The sequence below is a fragment of the Drosophila subobscura genome, chromosome J (genome assembly GCF_008121235.1).
Source record: "Drosophila subobscura isolate 14011-0131.10 chromosome J, UCBerk_Dsub_1.0, whole genome shotgun sequence".
Lineage (NCBI taxonomy): Eukaryota > Metazoa > Arthropoda > Insecta > Diptera > Drosophilidae > Drosophila > Drosophila subobscura.
Genome location: NC_048532.1, coordinates 20,461,449 through 20,481,847, shown reverse-complemented (window position 1 = coordinate 20,481,847; position 20,399 = coordinate 20,461,449). Strand labels below are relative to the sequence as shown.

At 45.4% G+C, this 20,399-nt stretch overlaps 1 protein-coding gene across 6 annotated transcripts; it reads left to right on the top strand.

Annotated features, from left to right (window-relative positions):
* Nucleotides 1-108: 108 nt before the first annotated feature.
* On the top strand, nt 109-12,888 carry LOC117894074 (2-oxoglutarate dehydrogenase, mitochondrial). Of its 6 annotated transcripts, XM_034800932.1 has the most exons (13): nt 1,660-1,765; nt 3,843-3,960; nt 4,016-4,153; nt 4,216-4,398; nt 6,295-6,397; nt 6,699-6,704; nt 7,328-7,406; nt 7,463-7,874; nt 7,937-8,805; nt 8,873-9,767; nt 9,835-9,989; nt 11,184-11,471; nt 12,582-12,888. In XM_034800932.1, the coding sequence occupies exons 2-13, from the start codon at nt 3,865-3,867 to the stop codon at nt 12,679-12,681; spliced, it is 3,324 nt and encodes a 1,107-aa protein (XP_034656823.1). In that variant the 5' UTR covers nt 1,660-1,765; nt 3,843-3,864; the 3' UTR covers nt 12,682-12,888. The 6 variants fall into 6 exon arrangements, with proteins under 6 accessions (XP_034656822.1, XP_034656821.1, XP_034656823.1 ...); XM_034800931.1 differs by lacking the exons at nt 1,660-1,765; nt 6,295-6,397; nt 6,699-6,704 and adding exons at nt 109-127; nt 5,152-5,281; XM_034800930.1 differs by lacking the exons at nt 6,295-6,397; nt 6,699-6,704 and adding an exon at nt 5,152-5,281 and having other exon boundaries at nt 1,659-1,765.
* Nucleotides 12,889-20,399: the final 7,511 nt, after the last annotated feature.

Below are 20,399 nucleotides of genomic sequence, written 5' to 3'. Positions count from 1 at the left end.
TTTTATCAAAAAATCCGCGGTCACACTGGTTTCGGCTGTAAAAACGTAAATATGTTTTAAATTTTAAGTAATTTAATAAAATTAAGTGCATAGTTAACAAAAGGTGCAGCGGGCAACGTTATATAGTGTATGTGTCTGTGCCAGTTATGTTAAGAATAGTGGACATGCGGGGGCTTTCATTTCTTTCCCCGCTTTCGCTTTTCGTATGAAGTTCCTGGAATTTATAACCAGTGGAGTTCCCATTTAGTGTCAACCGCGTGGTCAGCACTCCTCGGAAGTCTGTGAAATTCCCTGGATATCATAAAACAAAGTGATTCCCTTATACAAAGCCTTTTTCTTGGCCCTGACAAAGGACTGTTCTTATATAACACGAGTGCAGGTGGGCGGTGTAGCCTCAATATGCGCTTGCGCCTGCTAATCGCATAAAAAGTGAAATTTCCCAATGAGTTTCCCACTGTCTGCAGTTGCTGGCTGTCTCTGCCCACAAATAGCTACGTCACATGTGAATTTGTAAAAATAATTTCGCGTCTGCTGCATCGATGACGCAATAACTGTGCGTTCCGTTCCCCTTCCAATTGCCGCGTGTGCTTTTTCTGCGTTCGCGTGTGTGAATCATCAATCAACTCGAAGAAGAAAGCGCGCGGCACAGTTAGCTTTTGTTGTTGGTGCGGAGAGTGAGGGGAAGCATAACAAGTTGTTGCTCTCGTTTAAATACATTAATATATAGCTTTTGACTCTCAAATGATTTAAAGGGTTTGATAGTCCCAGATCAGTGCATTATTGCAGTACTCCCTCTCCCTCTCTTTCTCTTGGCCTTCCAGTGTCAGCTTTTGAGCTTTGCAGCTGCTGGCCTCTCTCACTCAGTGTGTCTCCTTGCTCTCTTCTCCTTGTTTCTCTTTCTGCTGTTTCCCCAACTCTCCTTGGCTTTCCTCTTCTTCTACGATGGCCAGCTGTGTGTCGAAGGGGGCTCGTCTAGCTTGGCGCCTCAATGAAATGCAGTTGCAGAGTGGTTTCTGTCCCGGCTAAGTGGAGACTCCGCCTTATCGATTGAGTGTCTGGAATTCCGCACCTGTGAGGCATGGGCCTTAAAATTGATAAACCAATGCCAAGCGCGTGTATGAACTTGAAAATGTTGATTACTTGGGGAGGGGGTAATCGATACACTCTTTATAATTAACTAGGAGAATTTATGTATTTTTCTCCCTCTCTCATGGCCTGTGTGGGCGGCTCTTTTGAAAAGGCGGCCGGCTGACGACAAGCGGGCGGACTTTGGTTTGTTGTAAACAAAATTCTAGCTATAAATAGGGGAAGAGCGCAGAGTAAGAGAATAGGGGAATATGCGAGAAGAAAGACGGCGACAAAGTGTGAGAACGCGCACCGATGAGATAAGTAAAGGAAGTTGTATATGCGATACCTGGATTCTTATCAGCACAGACTGGCCATACCCCCTTTTGCACAGCTGTACACGCACACACACACACACACACATACAGATGCGGTTTTGCAGTGTCATGTGCCCGTTTTCTGTGTGTTTCCCATTGTGTCTGTGTTTTTTTTTTATCACACGGCGCTCTCTGTTTTCCTTTCCTTCCGTTCGCTTTGCACGAAAGAAAACGCAAAACGAGAGGAGACGGCAGACAGCCAACAAATTCGATTTCTAAAATGTATCTCCCTGTCGGTGGGCCGAATGTTCGCAGTCGACGCGCAGCACTCAACACGAACAAACGTATCTGTCCGATACGTCGTGACGAGTATTATATATTCGGTTGGTTTCTTGGAGCAATTCGCATGCAGTATATAATGCGTACATATAAACGTATATTCGTGGTGTATTCCCCCAGTGCAGTGTACATAATTAGTCGGACAGTGTAATATTTGAATAAATTTTCCACGAGTCACGCTCCAAGTGGGGGGCTTTGGGGTGTCAAGTGCAACCTCATCGCTCACGCTGGCAAATGGAGAGTGTTATTTCACACCAATTAGCATCGGATCGGGAGGAATCATCTTCAGGGCATACACCGCATACCGCATAATATTCATCTCTATATTTCTGCGCTTCTTTGCTTCGTTTTCTGCACTTATGTAATAATGTTTTCGTAACCAAAGCGGCAGCGTTAGCGTCAGCTGCGACGGCAGCAGCAGCAGCAGCGAGCAACGAGAGAGCGGCGACGACGACGTCAACGTTCATTTCTGAGCAGAATATAATTGCAAGAAAAAACAGTTTTGTGTAAAATGCCAGCAACTAGATAAATAACGGCACTTAACGACGTAAAATTGAATTAGCTTTAACGGCATCTGTGCACGAACACAGATGTTGTCTATACATTTGCACCCACACATGCAGACAAAGCTTTCGTGTTTGTTAGATCTGTTTTGTAATCGAATCGAATCGAATTGAAGTGCCTGCCGCCTGCACTTTCAAATGTTTCACATTGACCACCGCTTGAAACCGGTTTACCTTCGGTCTGCCCTCCCTCCAATCGTTTTGTAATCAGGCGGCAAATTTGTCTGGCAAGGCAGGAGACGAGACCGACCCTCCCCTCCCTGCTCTGATAAGAGCATGTGACCCAGGCCACGCCTTCGAAAACTACAAATTCTGCTTTTCCTCCTTGGGTGGATTTGTTTTTGCATAAAGCAGCTGATTAGAGCCCTCAAATATTCAATTACGACATCCGCACGCGCTGCCTTATCAAAATTTCATTAATAATATGACAATATTTTGGGGCCTGTGGCAACTTCCACCACCGTTCGCTGATAGCACTGTCTGCATGGCCTGATCTGGTTCCAGCAAGCATCTACTAAGTATATGCTCTGGTATTACGCCAGTTACTCCTCTACTGCGGCCATATGTTTAGTCATGATTCGCAAGTATTTATTATGCCTCACGACCAACCAACCTCGGGACATTCACATTTGACGTTATCTTTCGCTCCCTTTGCCTTGTGCGTTCCGCAAACTCGTTTCCCCCCCACAAAAAAAAGCAGGTGAATGCTCACGATGAGCAAACAAACGGTCGTTTTTCGTTTTATTTGGACGGGCAAATATTCAGCAAGACTGATTAAGTTGCAAACGAAATAAAACTGCGCAAAAAGCGGCAACAATTTCTCTCTCTTCTCTCCTCTGAGAAGTATATAAACCTCAAGCATTTCACCATTCCCCATTTCGCATTCCCGTTGAACATACAGAAAAGGGGCAAAGTATCTTTATTGCTTAGTATATTTGTTTTTTGGCTGGTTATCAAAAAGACGAAGGCCCAACCCGCCTAAAAAACAGAGCAGCCCACGCCAGAGTTTGACGTCATTATCGGAGAAGCAGCAGCAGCAGCAGCAGCAGCAGCAGCAGCAGCAGCGGGAGAGTCAGCTGCCAGCAAGTCAGCGTCACGTGTGTGCTGCCCGAGTTTCCATTACCATTCCATAGGGGCCTTTGAGGTCTGCGAGTAGTCTGGCCAGACTCATATGTAAATTACCCTCCGTATTCTCTCTCTCTCTCTCTCTCGTGTGCTCCGCCACAACTTGTTTTATGCGTACATTTCATAAGAGCCGCTGACTGTCTCGGCTAGCAACAAGTATTCATTGGTTTACTTTTTATCGTTTGATCGGGTGTGACACACTTAGAACATGACCATGACGTACAGAAACTACTCTTCTGGGGGCAACCTTATCTTATCAGGCACTTACAGCAGCCAGACAGAGGCTGATTGGGGGTGACGGGGGTGCTGCTGCCTCCTACGTGCCTTGTTTGTCAACAAACAAAAACAAAGGCAACAAGGCAATCGATTAATCAGTGTTGAAATATGTATCTGTATCTGTGTACTAATGATTATTGCTCTCCTCCATTTGCAGTTCTATTTTGTAAAGCTACAAAATGCATAGAGCACATACAGCCTTCAGTTTGGCGTTGTCGCCAATGGCGCACAGGAACTTTGCCACATGGCTGCTGAAGAGCGGCACCAGCCAAAAGGTAAGCTTGGCAGAATATCCAGGAGTCCAAATACTAATATTCTTTCTGCCTACAGCTGGCCAAGGCAACAGCTGCCGCTGCGGTGCGTACCTACAACTCGGCTGCTGCCGAACCCTTTGCCAATGGCAGCACGGCCACCTATGTGGAGGAGATGTACAACGCCTGGCTGCGTGACCCCGCCTCTGTGCATACAGTAAGTGACTGTTAGAAATCTCAGGCAGCACCTTTTAATGCATATTTTCGCTTTCTCGACAGTCCTGGGATGCCTACTTCCGCAGCAACACGTACACCAGTCCACCCAATCTAGCGCCCGTGCAGGCCAACACCTTGCCTCTGACGGCCTTCAATCTGGGTGGCGGTGCCGTGGCCGGAGCTGCGCCCGACTCCAAGACCATCGATGATCATTTGGCTGTGCAGGCCATCATCAGGAGCTATCAGGTACGTCGGCTCGTGCTGGCCCTCGTCGAGACACCTCTCACAGTTGAGATTGCAGCAGCAGCCACAGCGCTCAGCCAACGCTAGAGGCACAGTGAAGTGTATTCGCTGGCGTCGCTTTTTGTTTCGTTTTAGGTTCAGTTGAATGTTTATGTTTATGGATTATTAGAGAGTTGCCTTCACCCTCCAACCCAACCCACACCCCACCCACTGTTATGTGTGTTCATTTTTGTTCTCCAGAATCCAGATCATTTCCGAGTTTTCAGTACACAAAAGTAGAAGCATTTAGCGCCCCCTCCATCCACAAAACCATCCCATGCGATATTTGATTTTTGATTTTATTTGTAAGTTATGTTCTATGTGGGGAAACGCACATTCCATCTAGCAATCCATTTTGGGTTATTCCATTCACAAGTAGTTTTGGCCTTTATGTTTCTGTTTCCATTTCCATTTGATTTCTTGTCACTTTGGGCTGTCATTTCCAGTAGTTTTTGTTACGGGTTTCAAGATTTTCATGTAATTAAGTTTAGTTTTAGTCAATGAAACAGTTATCTGTGGGTAGGAAGCTAAGACCCAGTGACAGTGTTTAAATTTGGAACCTTTTAGTTTGATATTTTGTTGATTTGTAGCTGATTCTGTATAGTACACACACACACACACGATAACCACCCTACTGCTGCTCCTTCCTTTATACACCATCATTATAATCAATCAATCAATCAATCTATATCTATGATATGTACGCACCATATATAGTCACGTGGTCATTTGGCATCTGAAGTGGATCCGCTTGGAATCTTAACGCGCGAAAAAACCGTGTGCAAGGATGGTCTAGCACGTCGTGCTAACGAAGATGTGCTACGGCAGCACTCTGGGTTTTTGTTTGGTAAATTCTCTTTTACAAAAAACTCTCCCTCACTCTCTGTCATCTAACCCACCCAAATGTTGCACTATATCCAATACCCAATCATTCACACTTAAACCACAAACCCCACACCCTTAAAGTTCATCTATTTTAAGAGTGCTTTTCAAATTAACATTTAACTGAAGAGAATGTTAAGTGAAATTCGGAGTTGATGAAAGCAGGGACCAACCACAATCAGGGCATAGCAAATACCTATAAAATATCTGTATGTAGATCCATTCCGATTTATGCGTTAGGTTCTGGTTTAAGTCTAGTTTGAGTTATCTATCACATAAGTGTAAGTAATATATCCTTTGGTGTATGGCTTTCACTCACTCAGTTCAAAAGTTCAAAGTTACTCTATACTTTTTTCGATCTCTCACCCTGTCCAACACTTCTCTCTCTATATCTCTGTTTTCTTTGTGCACCCTGCTGTTCGCTGCGTTGAATATTGATTAACAATCCTCCATCCACCGATCCACACCCACCCCATTTGCCACAACCCACAGCCTCATTGTACTGACTGGAAGAACTCCTTTGTGGCAGCTTTTAGTGTCTCGCTTTAAATTGTGTTTGTTTGTTTTTGCTTTTTGTTCTTAATTGTTTTAGGCCACTCTCTCTTTCTCTCTCTCTGCCAGTCTACAAATTATAATTGATTTATCTTTTCTTTTTCCATTTATTTTTATATATATAATAACCTAAACGCTTCCTAACCGCTAAATGTAACAAAAATCGAAACAAACTGCAATCAAAACTCGAAACCAAAACACAACAACAACAACAAAACGTTAAAACCAACAATTCGAAATTCTCTCTCTTCTTGTATAATTATATCTGTGTGTGTGTATTGTGTGTGAAAAATCTAAAACCAAAAACGATACGAAAAACATTGTTAATACCAACCCACACAAACACACACGCCACACCACAAACACACACACACACACACGCCACAAAAACCCAACCAACCAACCAACAATACTCACACACGTTAGATCCGAGGACATAATATTGCTCACCTCGATCCACTCGAAATTAATTCACCAGAATTGCCTGGCAACTCCTCGACGAAAACCATTTACGCTAATTTCAGTTTCGGTAAGTAAACGTCCCACCCATCCCCCACCCCTAAACGAGCTTGTGGCCCCAAGCAACCCATTTTTAGTTACTTTATTAACTCTCTCTCTCTGTCCCTCAATTTTGTGTTGTAAATACCCCAAAATGTGATCCCTGTGTCCTGTACGTTTAGTCCTTAAGTGCCCCAAATGAAAATACGATTATGTACTCTACTGTACGTTGTGGTAGTGACGTTTTCTATCTTTCTCACGCATACACTTCTCCTTGACATCAAAATCGACCTCACCAAAAAAACAAAATGTACCAAAAAAATGATATATAGAACCAAGTAAATATGCGCCTATATATTACATTTATTCTATATATAATATCTACTATATACATATATTTAAATATTGCCAAAAAACAATTTGTGTTACATTTTTGTTGTTATTTTAAATGTGTATTTTGTTGTTATTTGAATGTCGTGACAGACAAATATACAAACCCCTAGTAGAGAACACCTCGAATATACCTTATAAGAGTGTCACGTATATGTAGATAATTGCATGCTAATTTCGTTGATTGAAAGCGGAGTGAAGTGAGGGGAAAGAATAGTCGTGATTGTCGTAGGATCAGGGGGTTTATTAATCAATTAACTTGAAGTTTTCTTTCCCATGCATGCCGTGTCTCTGCCAGCTATAATCGTTTAAATGAGAAACAGCTGAGAGAACCGTGATGATGAGCATGTTTAGCTGTCTGTACACCCTATATACACCACACAAACCCCACAATATACTCTACTTAGAAGCAACAAATCATTACACTCCGAATTTCAAAACCAAAACATTTTCCGCCTACAAATTACTAACTCCCCCAACAAACACACCAACCACACCTCCTTCTGCATACACCAAGAGCAGCACTTTACTAATATATGTTAAACAATCCCCAACCCACAAAAAACAACAGGCGAACAGGACATGGAGCGGCAGTTCAAGCTGCCCAGCACCACCTTCATTGGTGGCGATGAGGCCTCGCTGCCACTCAAGTAAGTAGCTGAAACTCCCCACCCAAGATTGAAATTGAAACTCCTTTCTGCTCTAGGGAAATCCTCAACCGCCTGGAGAATGTGTACTGCAACAAGATCGGTGTGGAGTTCATGTTCATCAACTCTTTGGAGCAGTGCAACTGGATCCGCAAGCACTTTGAGACGCCCGGCGTGCTCAACTTCTCGCCGGAGGAGAAGCGTTTGATCTTGGCCCGTTTGACACGCGCCACTGGCTTTGAGGCCTTCCTGGCCAAGAAGTACTCGTCGGAGAAGCGTTTCGGCCTGGAGGGTTGCGAGATCATGATCCCAGCGCTCAAGGAGATCATCGATGTGTCCACAGAGCTCGGCGTGGAGTCTGTTATCATGGGCATGCCCCATCGTGGACGCCTCAACACCTTGGCCAACGTGTGCCGCAAGCCACTGAACCAGATCTTCACCCAGTTTGCTGGCCTGGAGGCTGCCGATGATGTAAGTAGAGGCAAGGACTGTGCTGCAGAGCTGTATCTAAAGATTTCCCCTTTCCTTTTCAGGGCTCTGGCGATGTCAAGTACCATTTGGGCACGTACATTGAGCGTCTGAACCGCGTGACAAACAAGAACATTCGCCTGGCTGTGGTGGCCAATCCTTCCCATTTGGAGGCTGTCGACCCTGTGGTGCAGGGCAAGACCCGCGCCGAGCAGTTCTACCGCGGCGACCAGGAGGGCAAGAAGGTCATGTCCATTCTGATTCACGGCGACGCCGCCTTCTGCGGCCAGGGTGTGGTCTACGAGACGATGCACTTGTCGGATCTGCCCGACTACACCACCCACGGCACCATCCATGTGGTGGCCAACAACCAGATCGGCTTCACCACCGATCCCCGTTTCTCCCGCTCCTCCCCCTACTGCACGGACGTGGCACGCGTGGTGAACGCCCCCATTTTCCACGTCAACGCCGACGATCCAGAGGCCGTGATGCACGTGTGCAAGGTCGCTGCCGAGTGGCGTGCCACCTTCCACAAGGATTGTGTCATCGATCTGGTCGGCTATCGTCGCAACGGACACAACGAGATCGACGAGCCCATGTTCACGCAGCCCCTCATGTACCAGAAGATCAGGAAGCACAAGAACTGCCTGGATCTGTACGCCGACAAGCTGATTGCCGAGGGCACCGTCACCGGAGAGGAGGTCAAGTCGGTGGCCGCCAAGTACGAGAACATCTGCGAGGAGGCCTTTGCGCTGGCCAAGACCGAGACTCATGTCAAGTACAAGGATTGGTTGGACTCGCCCTGGTCTGGCTTCTTCGAGGGCAAGGACCCCCTGAAGGTGGCGCCCACTGGCGTCAAGGAGGAGACACTGATTCACATTGGCAACCGCTTCTCCATGCCACCACCCAATGCCGCTGAGTTCGTGATCCACAAGTGAGTTGACGCTGCAGGATAATCGTTTTATAGAAGCCCCCTAATTGTATCTTTATTCCCGTCCTAGGGGTCTCATGCGTGTGTTGGCTGCCCGCAAGAACATGGTCGATGAGAAGGTTACCGATTGGGCGCTGGGTGAGGCCATGGCCTTCGGCTCGCTGCTGAAGGAGGGCATCCATGTGCGTCTGTCCGGACAGGATGTGGAGCGCGGCACCTTCTCGCATCGCCACCACGTGCTGCACCATCAGCTGGTGGACAAGGCCACCTACAACTCGCTGCAGCACATGTACCCCGATCAGGCGCCCTACTCCGTGTCCAACAGCTCGCTGTCGGAGTACGCAGTGCTGGGCTTCGAGCACGGCTACTCGATGACCAATCCCAATGCGCTGGTGCTGTGGGAGGCCCAGTTCGGAGATTTCAGCAACACGGCCCAGTCGATCATCGATCAGTTCATCTCCAGCGGACAGTCGAAGTGGGTGCGTCAGTCGGGCCTGGTGATGCTGCTGCCCCACGGCATGGAGGGCATGGGACCCGAGCACTCGTCGTGCCGCGTGGAGCGCTTCCTGCAGATGAGCTCCGACGATCCCGACTACTTCCCCCCCGAGTCGGACGAGTTCGCTGTCCGCCAGCTGCACGACATCAACTGGATTGTGGCCAACTGCACGACGCCCGCGAACCTGTTCCACATCTTGCGTCGCCAGATCGCTCTGCCCTTCCGCAAGCCCCTGATCCTGTGCACGCCCAAGTCGCTGCTGCGCCACCCCGAGGCCAAGAGCCCCTTCAGCGAGATGAGCGAGGGCAGCGAATTCCAGCGCATCATCCCCGACAATGGACCGGCTGGCCAGAATCCCGGCAGCGTGAAGAAGGTTGTCTTCTGCTCGGGTCGCGTCTACTACGATCTGACCAAAATGCGCGCCGAGAAGCAGCTGGAGAGTGACGTTGCCATTCTGCGTGTGGAGCAGGTGAGTCAGAGCCAAAGTTACCTCTCTGTCCATTGCTAAAGATCGTTCCCTTTTGCATTCCGTTTAGATCTCGCCCTTCCCCTTCGATCTGGTCAAGGAGCAGGCCAATCTGTACAAGAACGCCGAGCTGGTCTGGGCCCAGGAGGAGCACAAGAACCAGGGCAGCTGGACCTATGTCCAGCCCCGTTTCCTCACCGCACTCAACCACAGTCGCGATGTCAGGTAGGTGCCAGGGCCAGGGGCTAAACTTTAAGCAAAGAAAGACACACGAACCGAACCGATCCGACCCGACCCGACCAACACCTGAAACCCCCCACCGAACCAGCCCCATCGCTCTCTTGGGTAGACACTCTCTCTCTTTCTCTGTCTCTCTGTTTCTCTTACTTTTTTTCTACGTTTCTCTGTCCCTAGAGTGCACCTCTCTCTCTCATCGTGCACTCTTCCTTGATTCTCTTATCTTGCTATACTTTTGCTATTGTTTCACTATTTTTGCATTAACCAAACATTTGATTTGACTTTCTTCTCCACACTTTTTCGCCCACACTCTCATTGCTATCACCAGTATCGCTCCTCGCCATGCCTTTAGCTATTATTCACTTTGATTTACTCACTTAAGTATCTTCCCAAAGCTGAGGCTTCTCTCTATCTCTATTTAAATCTCTCTCCTAGTAGCTAGTTTTAGACTTCTTAGAACCAGAAGTACATTCCGCACACTCCAACCAACACACACACATTGAACACTGAAAACCGCTTCGAACCGTTCTCGTTTCTTTTCGTTTCGTTTCTGGATGAGCATGTCCACCCAACCCACCGAAAACCACTTCAAGAAATGAACATTTGTCACATTTGATTGCAAAATTGTATTCAGAAAATATTGGCCACCCAGCGATTCCACATTACAATTAATTGGCTTCACTTCACCGCATACTATTGTCGCATTTCGAAAGATCATACAAATATCTTTTGATATTTCTATATTCATCTTTTAGTCATCCATTTTTCCATCCTTACTTTGCATGGCTTCTTATTTATGATTTTACTCGTTTAATTCTGACTCCGATTCTATTGTTAAGTTCTCCTTCTTTACTAATCGAAATTCGTTGCGAAAAGAAGAGCAAAAACCAAAGGATTTTTTGTTACTTGTTTATTTTTGATACCCCCAATATCTATCCAAATGTTCCTTTATCCATATCCGTTGTGTAAATACTTCGTATGTATTGTAATTCGTTTGATATTCAATTGGCTAAACAAAAACCAAAAAACAAACCGTAAAACCCGACGAGAAAAACCCCAGACCCAACCCAAGCCAACGAAAAAATATCCAAAGAAAACCAAAACCAAACCAAAAACATATCCTCTCTCTCTCTTTGTCTCTCTCTCTCTTTCTCTCTCTCTGTGTATGTGTTATTGTTGCAGCCAAAGCGATGAACCAATGTCCTTCTCCAAAACAACAACCAATACTACCACTACTACTACTGATCATACTAATAATGAATCCGCATCCGAAACCGAATCGAAACCCTGGCTAAGCCGCATGTTCGCCTCGAATAAGAGTGACGGTTCGACGGACGGTGGTCCAGCCACTGGCGACTTCAATGCCGCCAAGCATTTTGACCTAAAGAATGTACGACACGATTTCAATAGGCCCGCGGGCAATGCGGCCGCCCCGGGTGCGCGCATCTCGAAAACCGGACGCAAAATTAGGTGAGAGGGCGCAAAGGCAACCCCACAGCAAAGTGGGGACTGTGCCAGCAGCTACCGTTTTACAAATAGCAACAACAAAAAACTAGCAAGCAAGCAAGCAAAGTACTCGATGCGCGTGAAACAACTAAACCAAAGAACTATCAACTAAACTATCTATCAATTAACCATCTAATTACAATCTATCTACTATCTGCAAAATAATAACTCTGCTCCTACTCCTCCTCTACCAACCAAAATAATACTCTCTCTGTAACTCTCTTTGTCTCTCAGTTTTGTTTAACTCAACTCCTCATTTGTCTTTTGTTTCTCAAACGTTTCTGTTTCCGTTTCCACCCAGAGATTGTTTCTCCCGTTTACTACCCTTTCTGATTTCTGTTTGCCCCAAAGCGCTGTTCGGCATGAATGTTTTTGTTCCTTGGGCCAAATACTTTCCCCCAAAAACACACAACCCAACAACACACACTAATACTTAATATACTTACCCCTACTTCTCCTTCTAACTCTAATTTCAACTTCCGTTTGGAGCACGCGCGTTTTGCATTTGTTTCTTTGATATGTTTCTGTTCTTAATTTGAGGGATAACCCCCATGCTAATACTTGGCATGGTCTAACCCAAATCGTTTCATCCACTGTGTGTGCTTGTCCAACATGATGTATAAATACGACAACGAATACCCTGCACACCCACTCAGACACACACTGCCCACACACTAGAGATAAAGCGAAGCTAGTGGAAATGCCAAATGGAACTCGAATGTTTCTGCAATGTTTAGGTGATCCAACGAATGGGACTTAGCATATTTGTAGCCTTCCCCTGGGAGTCCATTTACATGTTTTTTGGGATTACAACTGCACCTTCGAACGTGTTCTACTCTTATCATTTCTAATCTTTTGTATAGCTAATACTTTGCGCCTGCCTTAACCCCCTTCATTTCATTGAGCATTTCTATCCATAAATGTGTGCTAAAACCAACTCTAAGAACTACATAGAACTACTGTTTAGTGCACGTTTTCTAACCGAATCAAGAGCCGAATGTTATGTGAACTCACCCTCAAAAACTACCAGAACTGTGTCCATCCCTAATCTGTGTAACTCTTCAATCTCCACAGCTATACCGGACGCGCTGCGAGCGCCTCGACCGCCACTGGATCCAAGGCCCAGCACATTCGTGAGCTGAATGCGCTGCTCAACGATGCGATTTCAACCTAAGGAGATAATGGACGGATGGATGGATCTAGGAGGAGGAGGAGAAAGATGATGTTTTGGGGAGATGAATACTAATTACGATTATATTTTGTATGGAAAACGTATGCAGACTCTTTGATACGATGATTTTTTGCTGACGAATTGTTAAGTGCATTGTGTGAAAGTAATGAAATGTTTAAATTAGTTTAGTGAAATTACAAAAGAGCAAAAACAGCAAACAGCAAACAACAAGCAACACCCGACCGACTCACAGTAGTAGATCTTTAATGCAACAAAAAACAAAAAACTAAAGAGCCGAGTAATATCTAGTGAATATATTATGGCACCCAACCCCATATGCAACCCCAGCAATAAAAGAGGGAAGCTATGGCGATGGGTGGGTGTCTATAGAACGACCGCAGAGATCACGATATTTTCAGAATGAATAAAACCCTTGCTAATCCTTATTTCTTACTCCTATGTTTAATATTTATTTTATTGTGTATTATATAATAATTAAACTATCTCAAACAACCCGAGCAACATCGAAAGCGGTGCAAGAAATCATTGAAACTTTTTTTTCGTTATTTTGTTTGCCTAAGTTACACACAAATTTTGTTTAAATAAATAAAACCATTATCTATATAATACCCACAATGATAAGCCAACAGAGCTGTGCTTTAAGGGTAATATAGTAAGGCTGGTATGAATCTATCAGGGATACTCACACCGAGTCGAGATTGTCGAACTGGAAAGTTCTTAACCATTTGTACTATCTAGAATTAAAATGAAACAAAACCCCCCTTTTTGAAGCGCATCTGCATGCCGCTGTTATACATTAATTTTGCCCTGATCGTGAACTTGTTTTTGAATTTGAATAAACATAAAATATATAAATAATATGTAGATCGCGTCCGATCAGGACTTGTTATACAAAACAATCTCTCTTTACATACAGTAGTAACGATGCACTTTTTCTCGCACCAATATAAAATATTGAACCGTAGAGTGATACAAAAAAGTGAAGGGAACTAACAAACACTTTTCCAAGAAAAACCAAAATAAGATACACTATTTTACAACAAAAAGAGAGCGAGAGTATGTGTGTGTCGATAACTTTATCTTAACCCAACAAAAACTCTACGATATTTTAATGTTTCTAACAAACGAAACGATATTTAGAACACAACTTTGCACCAAGTAAGTTAGTCGCTTGTTTAAACCAAACATTAAGGGATGCAAGCAAACGGCAAAGAGCTCTGCTAAGGCGAGACTTCAAGGAAATGTATAAACGGTGGGGAACTAACAATATGTATGATTGAAATATACAATTTACTATTAAAAGCATGATAAATCCATCACAGCTGTTTCTTACTCGATCACACAACAAACAGTTGCGGATAATTGCCAAAGAATCAAATCGAAAGGAAACATTCAGCAGCAGGAGAGTGCCAAAACCCGTTCTGCCAGACTGTCTTTTATCTGTTTTTGGAGAGACCCAGCGCCTAGATTTTCAAACAGGAAGTCGGCAGACCAGACCTCTGTCCAGTCGCTGTGCATTTTCCATTTTCCCTGCCAATTCTAGGCGCACTTTCACATGCCGCTGCCGCCGGCATCGAGCCTCTTCTGCTCTTCCTGTCTGACGACTCTCGGACAGCCCCAATTGGGCAAGAAAAATGCTCACTTTTGGTTAATTTCCACACAGCTGGTTCCCCTTAGCTGCAAAAAGCCATTTCATTGAACATCTTCGACTCGACTCGTCATTCTGCTTCACTTTTTCGCTTACTTTCTAATGTGGACAGTTTCGGTTTGGCTTGGTTCGGCTTGCTGTCTCCCCGCAGGCCATCAAAGCTTGTCTCTCTCGGGGCTCTCTGGCTCTGGCTCATGTTCCAGGTAATGGAGTATATCAGCATCAGGCACCAACGTGACTGGAATTCTTCACTTTTACGACTTTTTTTCGCATGCTCTGGCCAGAAGGAACACTGAAAGCAGAGATCTGGCGTGGCTATGAGCTGTGTGTGAAAGATGCGTGGATACTGGGGATACTTTAATATCAATCAGAGTTACTTGTTTGGCAAAATTCTATTCTATGCCATGTTCTGTCACATGGTTTCCTTTCTCTGCCTTGTGGCATACCTCCACTCGGACACCGTATACCCTTCAAGACCATCAAGTACCAGGTACACTTACTCGTAAAAACAATAAAGTTTCACGCGAAAAGTAAACGAAAAGTGGAATTGGGACAGCTGTCGTTTACCGCTTTGAGGGAAGAAAGAGCGGCGACGGAGAGTTCTCCCTACGTTGATTTGTTTTGTTGCCTGAAAGCTCGTGCCGCTGCCTCTGCCGCTGCCGCTGCTCTTGGCTGACCCTCGGCACTCGGTCGAAGCTCCCGAACTTCGGGCGGGAGATAGCAAAGTGCCATTGTTGGGGCCGCCTGCGGAGCTTGGAGCTTTGCTTCGTCTCGACCGGGTATCGGTATCAGTCTTCCAGTGCTCGGCGAACGCGACCGAACGTGATCGTTCAGACGTGGAGCTGCTCCATTAACGCGCATCGCATATTTCGCGCTTAATTGTGCTCCAAATCGATTGGCGTTGTGCAACATTTGTGATTGTTTGTGATTGATTGTTGCAACTGCAGTTGGCAGTCATCAGTGTTGTGTGTTGTGTGTTGTGTGTGTGTGTGATTTGTGGAAAGTAAAAGTAGAAGATGTGGCAAGTGTCGGCTCTGCCCCGGGAAAGTGCACAAAAGATTGGCCATTGACAGTGGCCGGCGCATAGCTAAAATGATAATTCTGCTTGGCTAATTTGTATATGAAAGCGTTGAAGAGACAATGCTGGGCCACACGATTATGTAAGAAGTGAATAGCGGTTGATTAGCATAGATATAAAGAGAGTGAAATATGCGTGGATAACTGATTGATTTAAAGCTGCAAAATATACGCACAAATATTCGGATTATTCATACTTAGATAAACGGCAGAAATGGCCTCCAAAATGTAAGTACAAATTTCAAGAAAGGGGAATGGGAAAAGAAAGACTGATAACAGCAATTATAGCTGCAATTTGATAGTGGGCAAAAAGGAAAACAATGCTGTGCCACTGATAAATGCGGGCACGTCCAATCTGTAAGGAAACAAATGCACAGAAACATTTACGATTGATATTAAGTGGAAGTTCTATAAATGGGACTAACCCTTTTCCATTTCCGCTCCATGGAACCTTCACTGTAACCACCGCACACGCGTATCTGTTGAAAATTCAGCTTGGGTTTGCTCTGCTTTTTTTTATGGCACTTCTCGATCGTTGGTCGAGACTTTTTCTGCTGTTTTTTTCAACGCCCTTCTTTGCCAATTTACAGCTCTTTGGCTGCCTGCCTGCTGCCGTGCAGTTAGAAAGCGGCCAAAAGCAAATAAAGGTCGGGCACTGGCGCTGGCGCTGGCTCTGTGCTCTTTCTAACAAATTGGGAACTACGAGAGTGAAAGACCCTCCTCGTGATGGATAAATCGAAGCCCCGTTCTACAGCTTGGGCATTTCCTAACAACATGTTTGCTGTTGTGGCTTATGGCCCAGCCTTTGCTTGCCTTTGGATTGCTGAAACGGCAGCCAGTTTCAGTTTCAGTTGCCACAGTCCACAGGCAGCAATTCCAACAATTTCTTCCGGCCTCATTAAAGGCAAATACAAGTTTATAAAAAGCAAACATTTACGAGTAAATATAGTACACTGCCTGTCAAGTATGTCCCACGATTATGTCGCTGTGCAATTCTGTAATACGACAAAATGACGCGTGTGTACATGGAGAGTCTTCCGTTTCAGCAAAAAAAAAAGAAGAAATCACCATAATAACTCTGTTAGTTATGCGGTGGGCAAACTGATGGAGGGGCCAGCGCTGAGTTGACCACTTTCCATTTCCATTCACATGATCTCACAGATCTCTGATCTCTGCGGATAGAGGGAGAGAGATCTCCCCCAGCAGCCTCTTTGCATAACAATTGCTGTGGTTGGCCCCCAAAAGTGCTGGCCGTGTAATTTGTGTACCCACGCCCACAGCGCCACAAAAATTGGTCTGCGTGGGTGCTGTAATTGTAAATTTGTATCTGCTAGATACACATAATTATAATTTGTGGGTGCAGCAGTCACAGTTGTTGACAGAACAGAGCAACAGATAGACAGCAAGACAGCAGCGACTCGAATTGGCTATCTCCATTCAGCTTTGGGGGACTTTTTCCATAAACATTCCTCTGCTGCCATGACTCATGCCCCATGCCACAGAGACACTCAAGAGATGCTGGTCAAAACCTGTAAGCCAGTGGCTGCTGCAGAAAAAGTGGCTTACTCACGTGGCCCAGCTCCAGATTACCCCCTTGGACAAATTGCCAGGCGAATGCATTCGTTGTGGCTGTGGCCCAGCCATTGAACTTTGAGTCTCTCTCTCTCTCCCTGCCTGCCTGTCACTCTGTCACTCTCTTCATCAGCATTTTTGTTGAACAATTTAAACGGATAAGTTAAACACGTCATCGTGTCTCATGGCTCGCATAGCAGGTGACATTTTCAATTGGAAAACTGCAACGTAAATTATGTTTTATTGATCAGCTCGAACGCAGCTGATTGATCCAAAGAATGCCAATGAAGCCGCGCAGCAGCAACAGGTTCGCCTTCTGGTTTTTTTTGGGGGAATTTCTTTGACTTTGGCGAATTCCCCCTCACTCATTGATATGCATTCGATCGCACCACAATCGTTTCACATTGAAAACACTTTTGGTGTCATTCTACAATTTGTTTATGGTTCAATGCTGGACAATTTGGCAGCCCACAAAACTGTGTCACCCTCAAAAAAGAAGCAGCAACAAAAAACAAAGTGTGTGTGGGTGTTGGCGATGTTTTAAAAAATAAACAAAAACAGTGAACGCTAAACAAGAGTATTGGCTTACCCCTGCGAATGTCTTTTGTTGACTCTTTGAGTATCTTCCACTGTAACAAATTTTCACAGCCAAATCTGGCCTAGAGAGTTCGTTGCTCGAACCATAACAACCACGATGAGACATCGCCTAGTCCATGCATAATTAATTATAATAAACTCCACGTCGGATGATGCCAAAGAAATTCACAATTCTTCTCCAGCAAAAACTGATTCATTTACCACAAACCCAACGCGACATATGCCCTGGACAAATATAACCCATTTACTCACTTTCTTCTCTTCAGTTATACATATGTACATTTGTATGTAAAAGTCTTTCCGGGGGAGGGCGGGGACTTTCCACTTTTTACTGATTAAACACGATTCATCCAAGCGTCCGACAACTGCATGAACATGGAGTACGTGACTGGAGATCTATTCTAAGCGAATCACGTTTACACACGGAGATTGGGACACACACAACCCGAAGACCTCTGACAAGGCCACCTAACTTGGGTTTCAAGAGACGAAGGTCTAACGCGTGGCTGCCTTGCAGTTCAGGGACCTTTTGAAGATTACTTCTGTGCAGTCCATGATCATATCGATCGATCTGTTTACTCTTTGGTTACCTAAATATATTTTACAGATTTTTCTATTAACATTTTTCGTTTTCACTGTGTCATTTTGGTTATTCCAAGCAGCTGCACGCTGACGACAGTTGGAAAGTTGCAAGGCAAGGCCTCGTTTCGGCATCTCACAAGCATCTCTGCGCCGTGAAACGCGTTGTACAATAAATTAAATAGACCAAAGAAAAACCTATACTCGGAGAAGTTTCGTCAGCTGAAATGGTGGCGATAATTAGAGTTTTGCATTACAGCAGCCCCAACAGCAGCAGTTGCCAGTGATTAATGGGCATTGTTTCGCATACGCCCCGTTGCCCCATCCAAACACAAAGTCACAGCAGGCAGGGCCCCGAAAACAGAAAAAAGATCAGCAAGAAAATGAAAAGAAAATCCGCCACTTGATGCAAATTACAGAGACAGATGGGAGATACGGATACACAGAGAGCAACAAGTGTTTGTCTGTCTGGCAGCCTGCCACATGTGGCAAGTCGACTGCTGGCCTGGCTCATAAATAAGAGTACGAGTACGAGTATGTACTACAAACAGATCCGATGATGTGCCTGCCCCACTCTGAGCTCCCAAGGCGGGGTTGCGCGAGCTGACAAGCCCATGTATGGGGCGCCAACGTGTTGTTGTTTTTGCTGCTGCTGCTGCTAGTGGGATGTGCTTTTGTTTTTCGCATTGAATTGAATGAAAATGAAAATGGAAACCAGGTTTGCGGGTCGTTGAGATTTTTGAGGTTTTATTTTGCGTTTGTGCCGAACTTTGCGAAATTCAAAAATTCCTTGGGAATTGTTCCACTTCCAAGCTGTTAATCCAAACTCTGTTAAGTTAACAGCCAAACGGCACTGTTAGATCTCAATGCAAAGGCAGTCTGCTAAGCCACTCTGTTAAGCTGTTGGGCATAACATGTTAGCATAAGGTGCACTGCACTCCTTCAAGTGAGCGCTCTCGCTTCAATAGAGTTTGTGTATGTGAAGCGAAAGAGAGACAGAAAGCGGCCTCACCCTAAATAAATAAACTTTGTATGTAGCGACTGTTGTTGTTGATTCGCTTTTGAACTTGAACAGCAACTGGTATTTATTGGAATCCGTTCGCTTATCTGAAGCTCCGATGTTAACGCCTACAGAGCTGGACATCCAGCCGGTTTGCTCAACAGACTGTTAACCGTTTCATGTTAGTGGAATGTTAACGTGAGCCACATTGACTTCTGCTGCAAAATCTATAAATTAGAGTATTATGGGTTCGTTTGGGTCGCCTTTCGTGGGTTCGACAAAACCAGTTTCCGCTTCTCAGGCGCTTCTAATGTGATTTACTCAGAGTTGGAGTCTCTGAAGACATACCAATGACTTTGTCAATGGATTCTCAAAGACAGCTTTGCTGATGGACTGCCGAATCACTGGCACTGGGACTTAATTAAAATGTGTGTTTGGCTAATTAAAAGCCAGAAGAAGCCAATGAACGATCCCGCACAAAGAACAGCACCCGTGCCTAAGCCCGAAGCATCCGCAACACACATTTTGTGGGTCGCATGCTTCGAGAGAAATGCATTTCGCAGCAGTGCCAAAGAGAGCGAGAGAGAGCGAGCGCGAAAGATACAGAGGAGAAGCAGAATCCAAAAGAGAATCAGAACAAAACGTAGCTTCAAAATCCAAGCCAATGCACAAGAATGCGAGAGGGGCGCGGGGCGTGTGAGATGGATCCCCAGCAAGTGAAGTTGCAGTCAAAGTCGGCGTCGGCGTCAGCGTCAGCGCCAGCGTCGGGTATTCTCTCCACTCGGCAGCAGAAACAGGAGAGAGAACAGCAGAAGAAAGAGGGTTGATTTAGGCAAGGTGAGGCATTGCAATGCTCTCTCTCTCTCCCCAGCTAATCTGCTGCTTGTCTAAGCCGAGCGCAGTCTGGCTCTGTCACACCTGCCACCAACATACCTTGTGACGTCTTAAGCTCCCCAAACACAGCAATCGACAGGCAGCGGTGGCGACACTCTTCACTTGTTTTGCGTTCGTCGTTCGTGTTGTCCGTGTTTTTGGAGCGTCGCTCTTCGCTTCAATCCGGAGTTCGCGCGTGTTTGCTGCCAGCGTTTCCGAGTGGCTTGGCTTGTGCTGTGTGGTGCCTGCCCCCGAAATTGGGGAATAAATATTATTACAAATCAAAGTGCAATTTGCAGTGTCAGAATCCAGTGCAACAGCTTCGATCGTTGAAGCCAGATTTGGGGCCAGAGT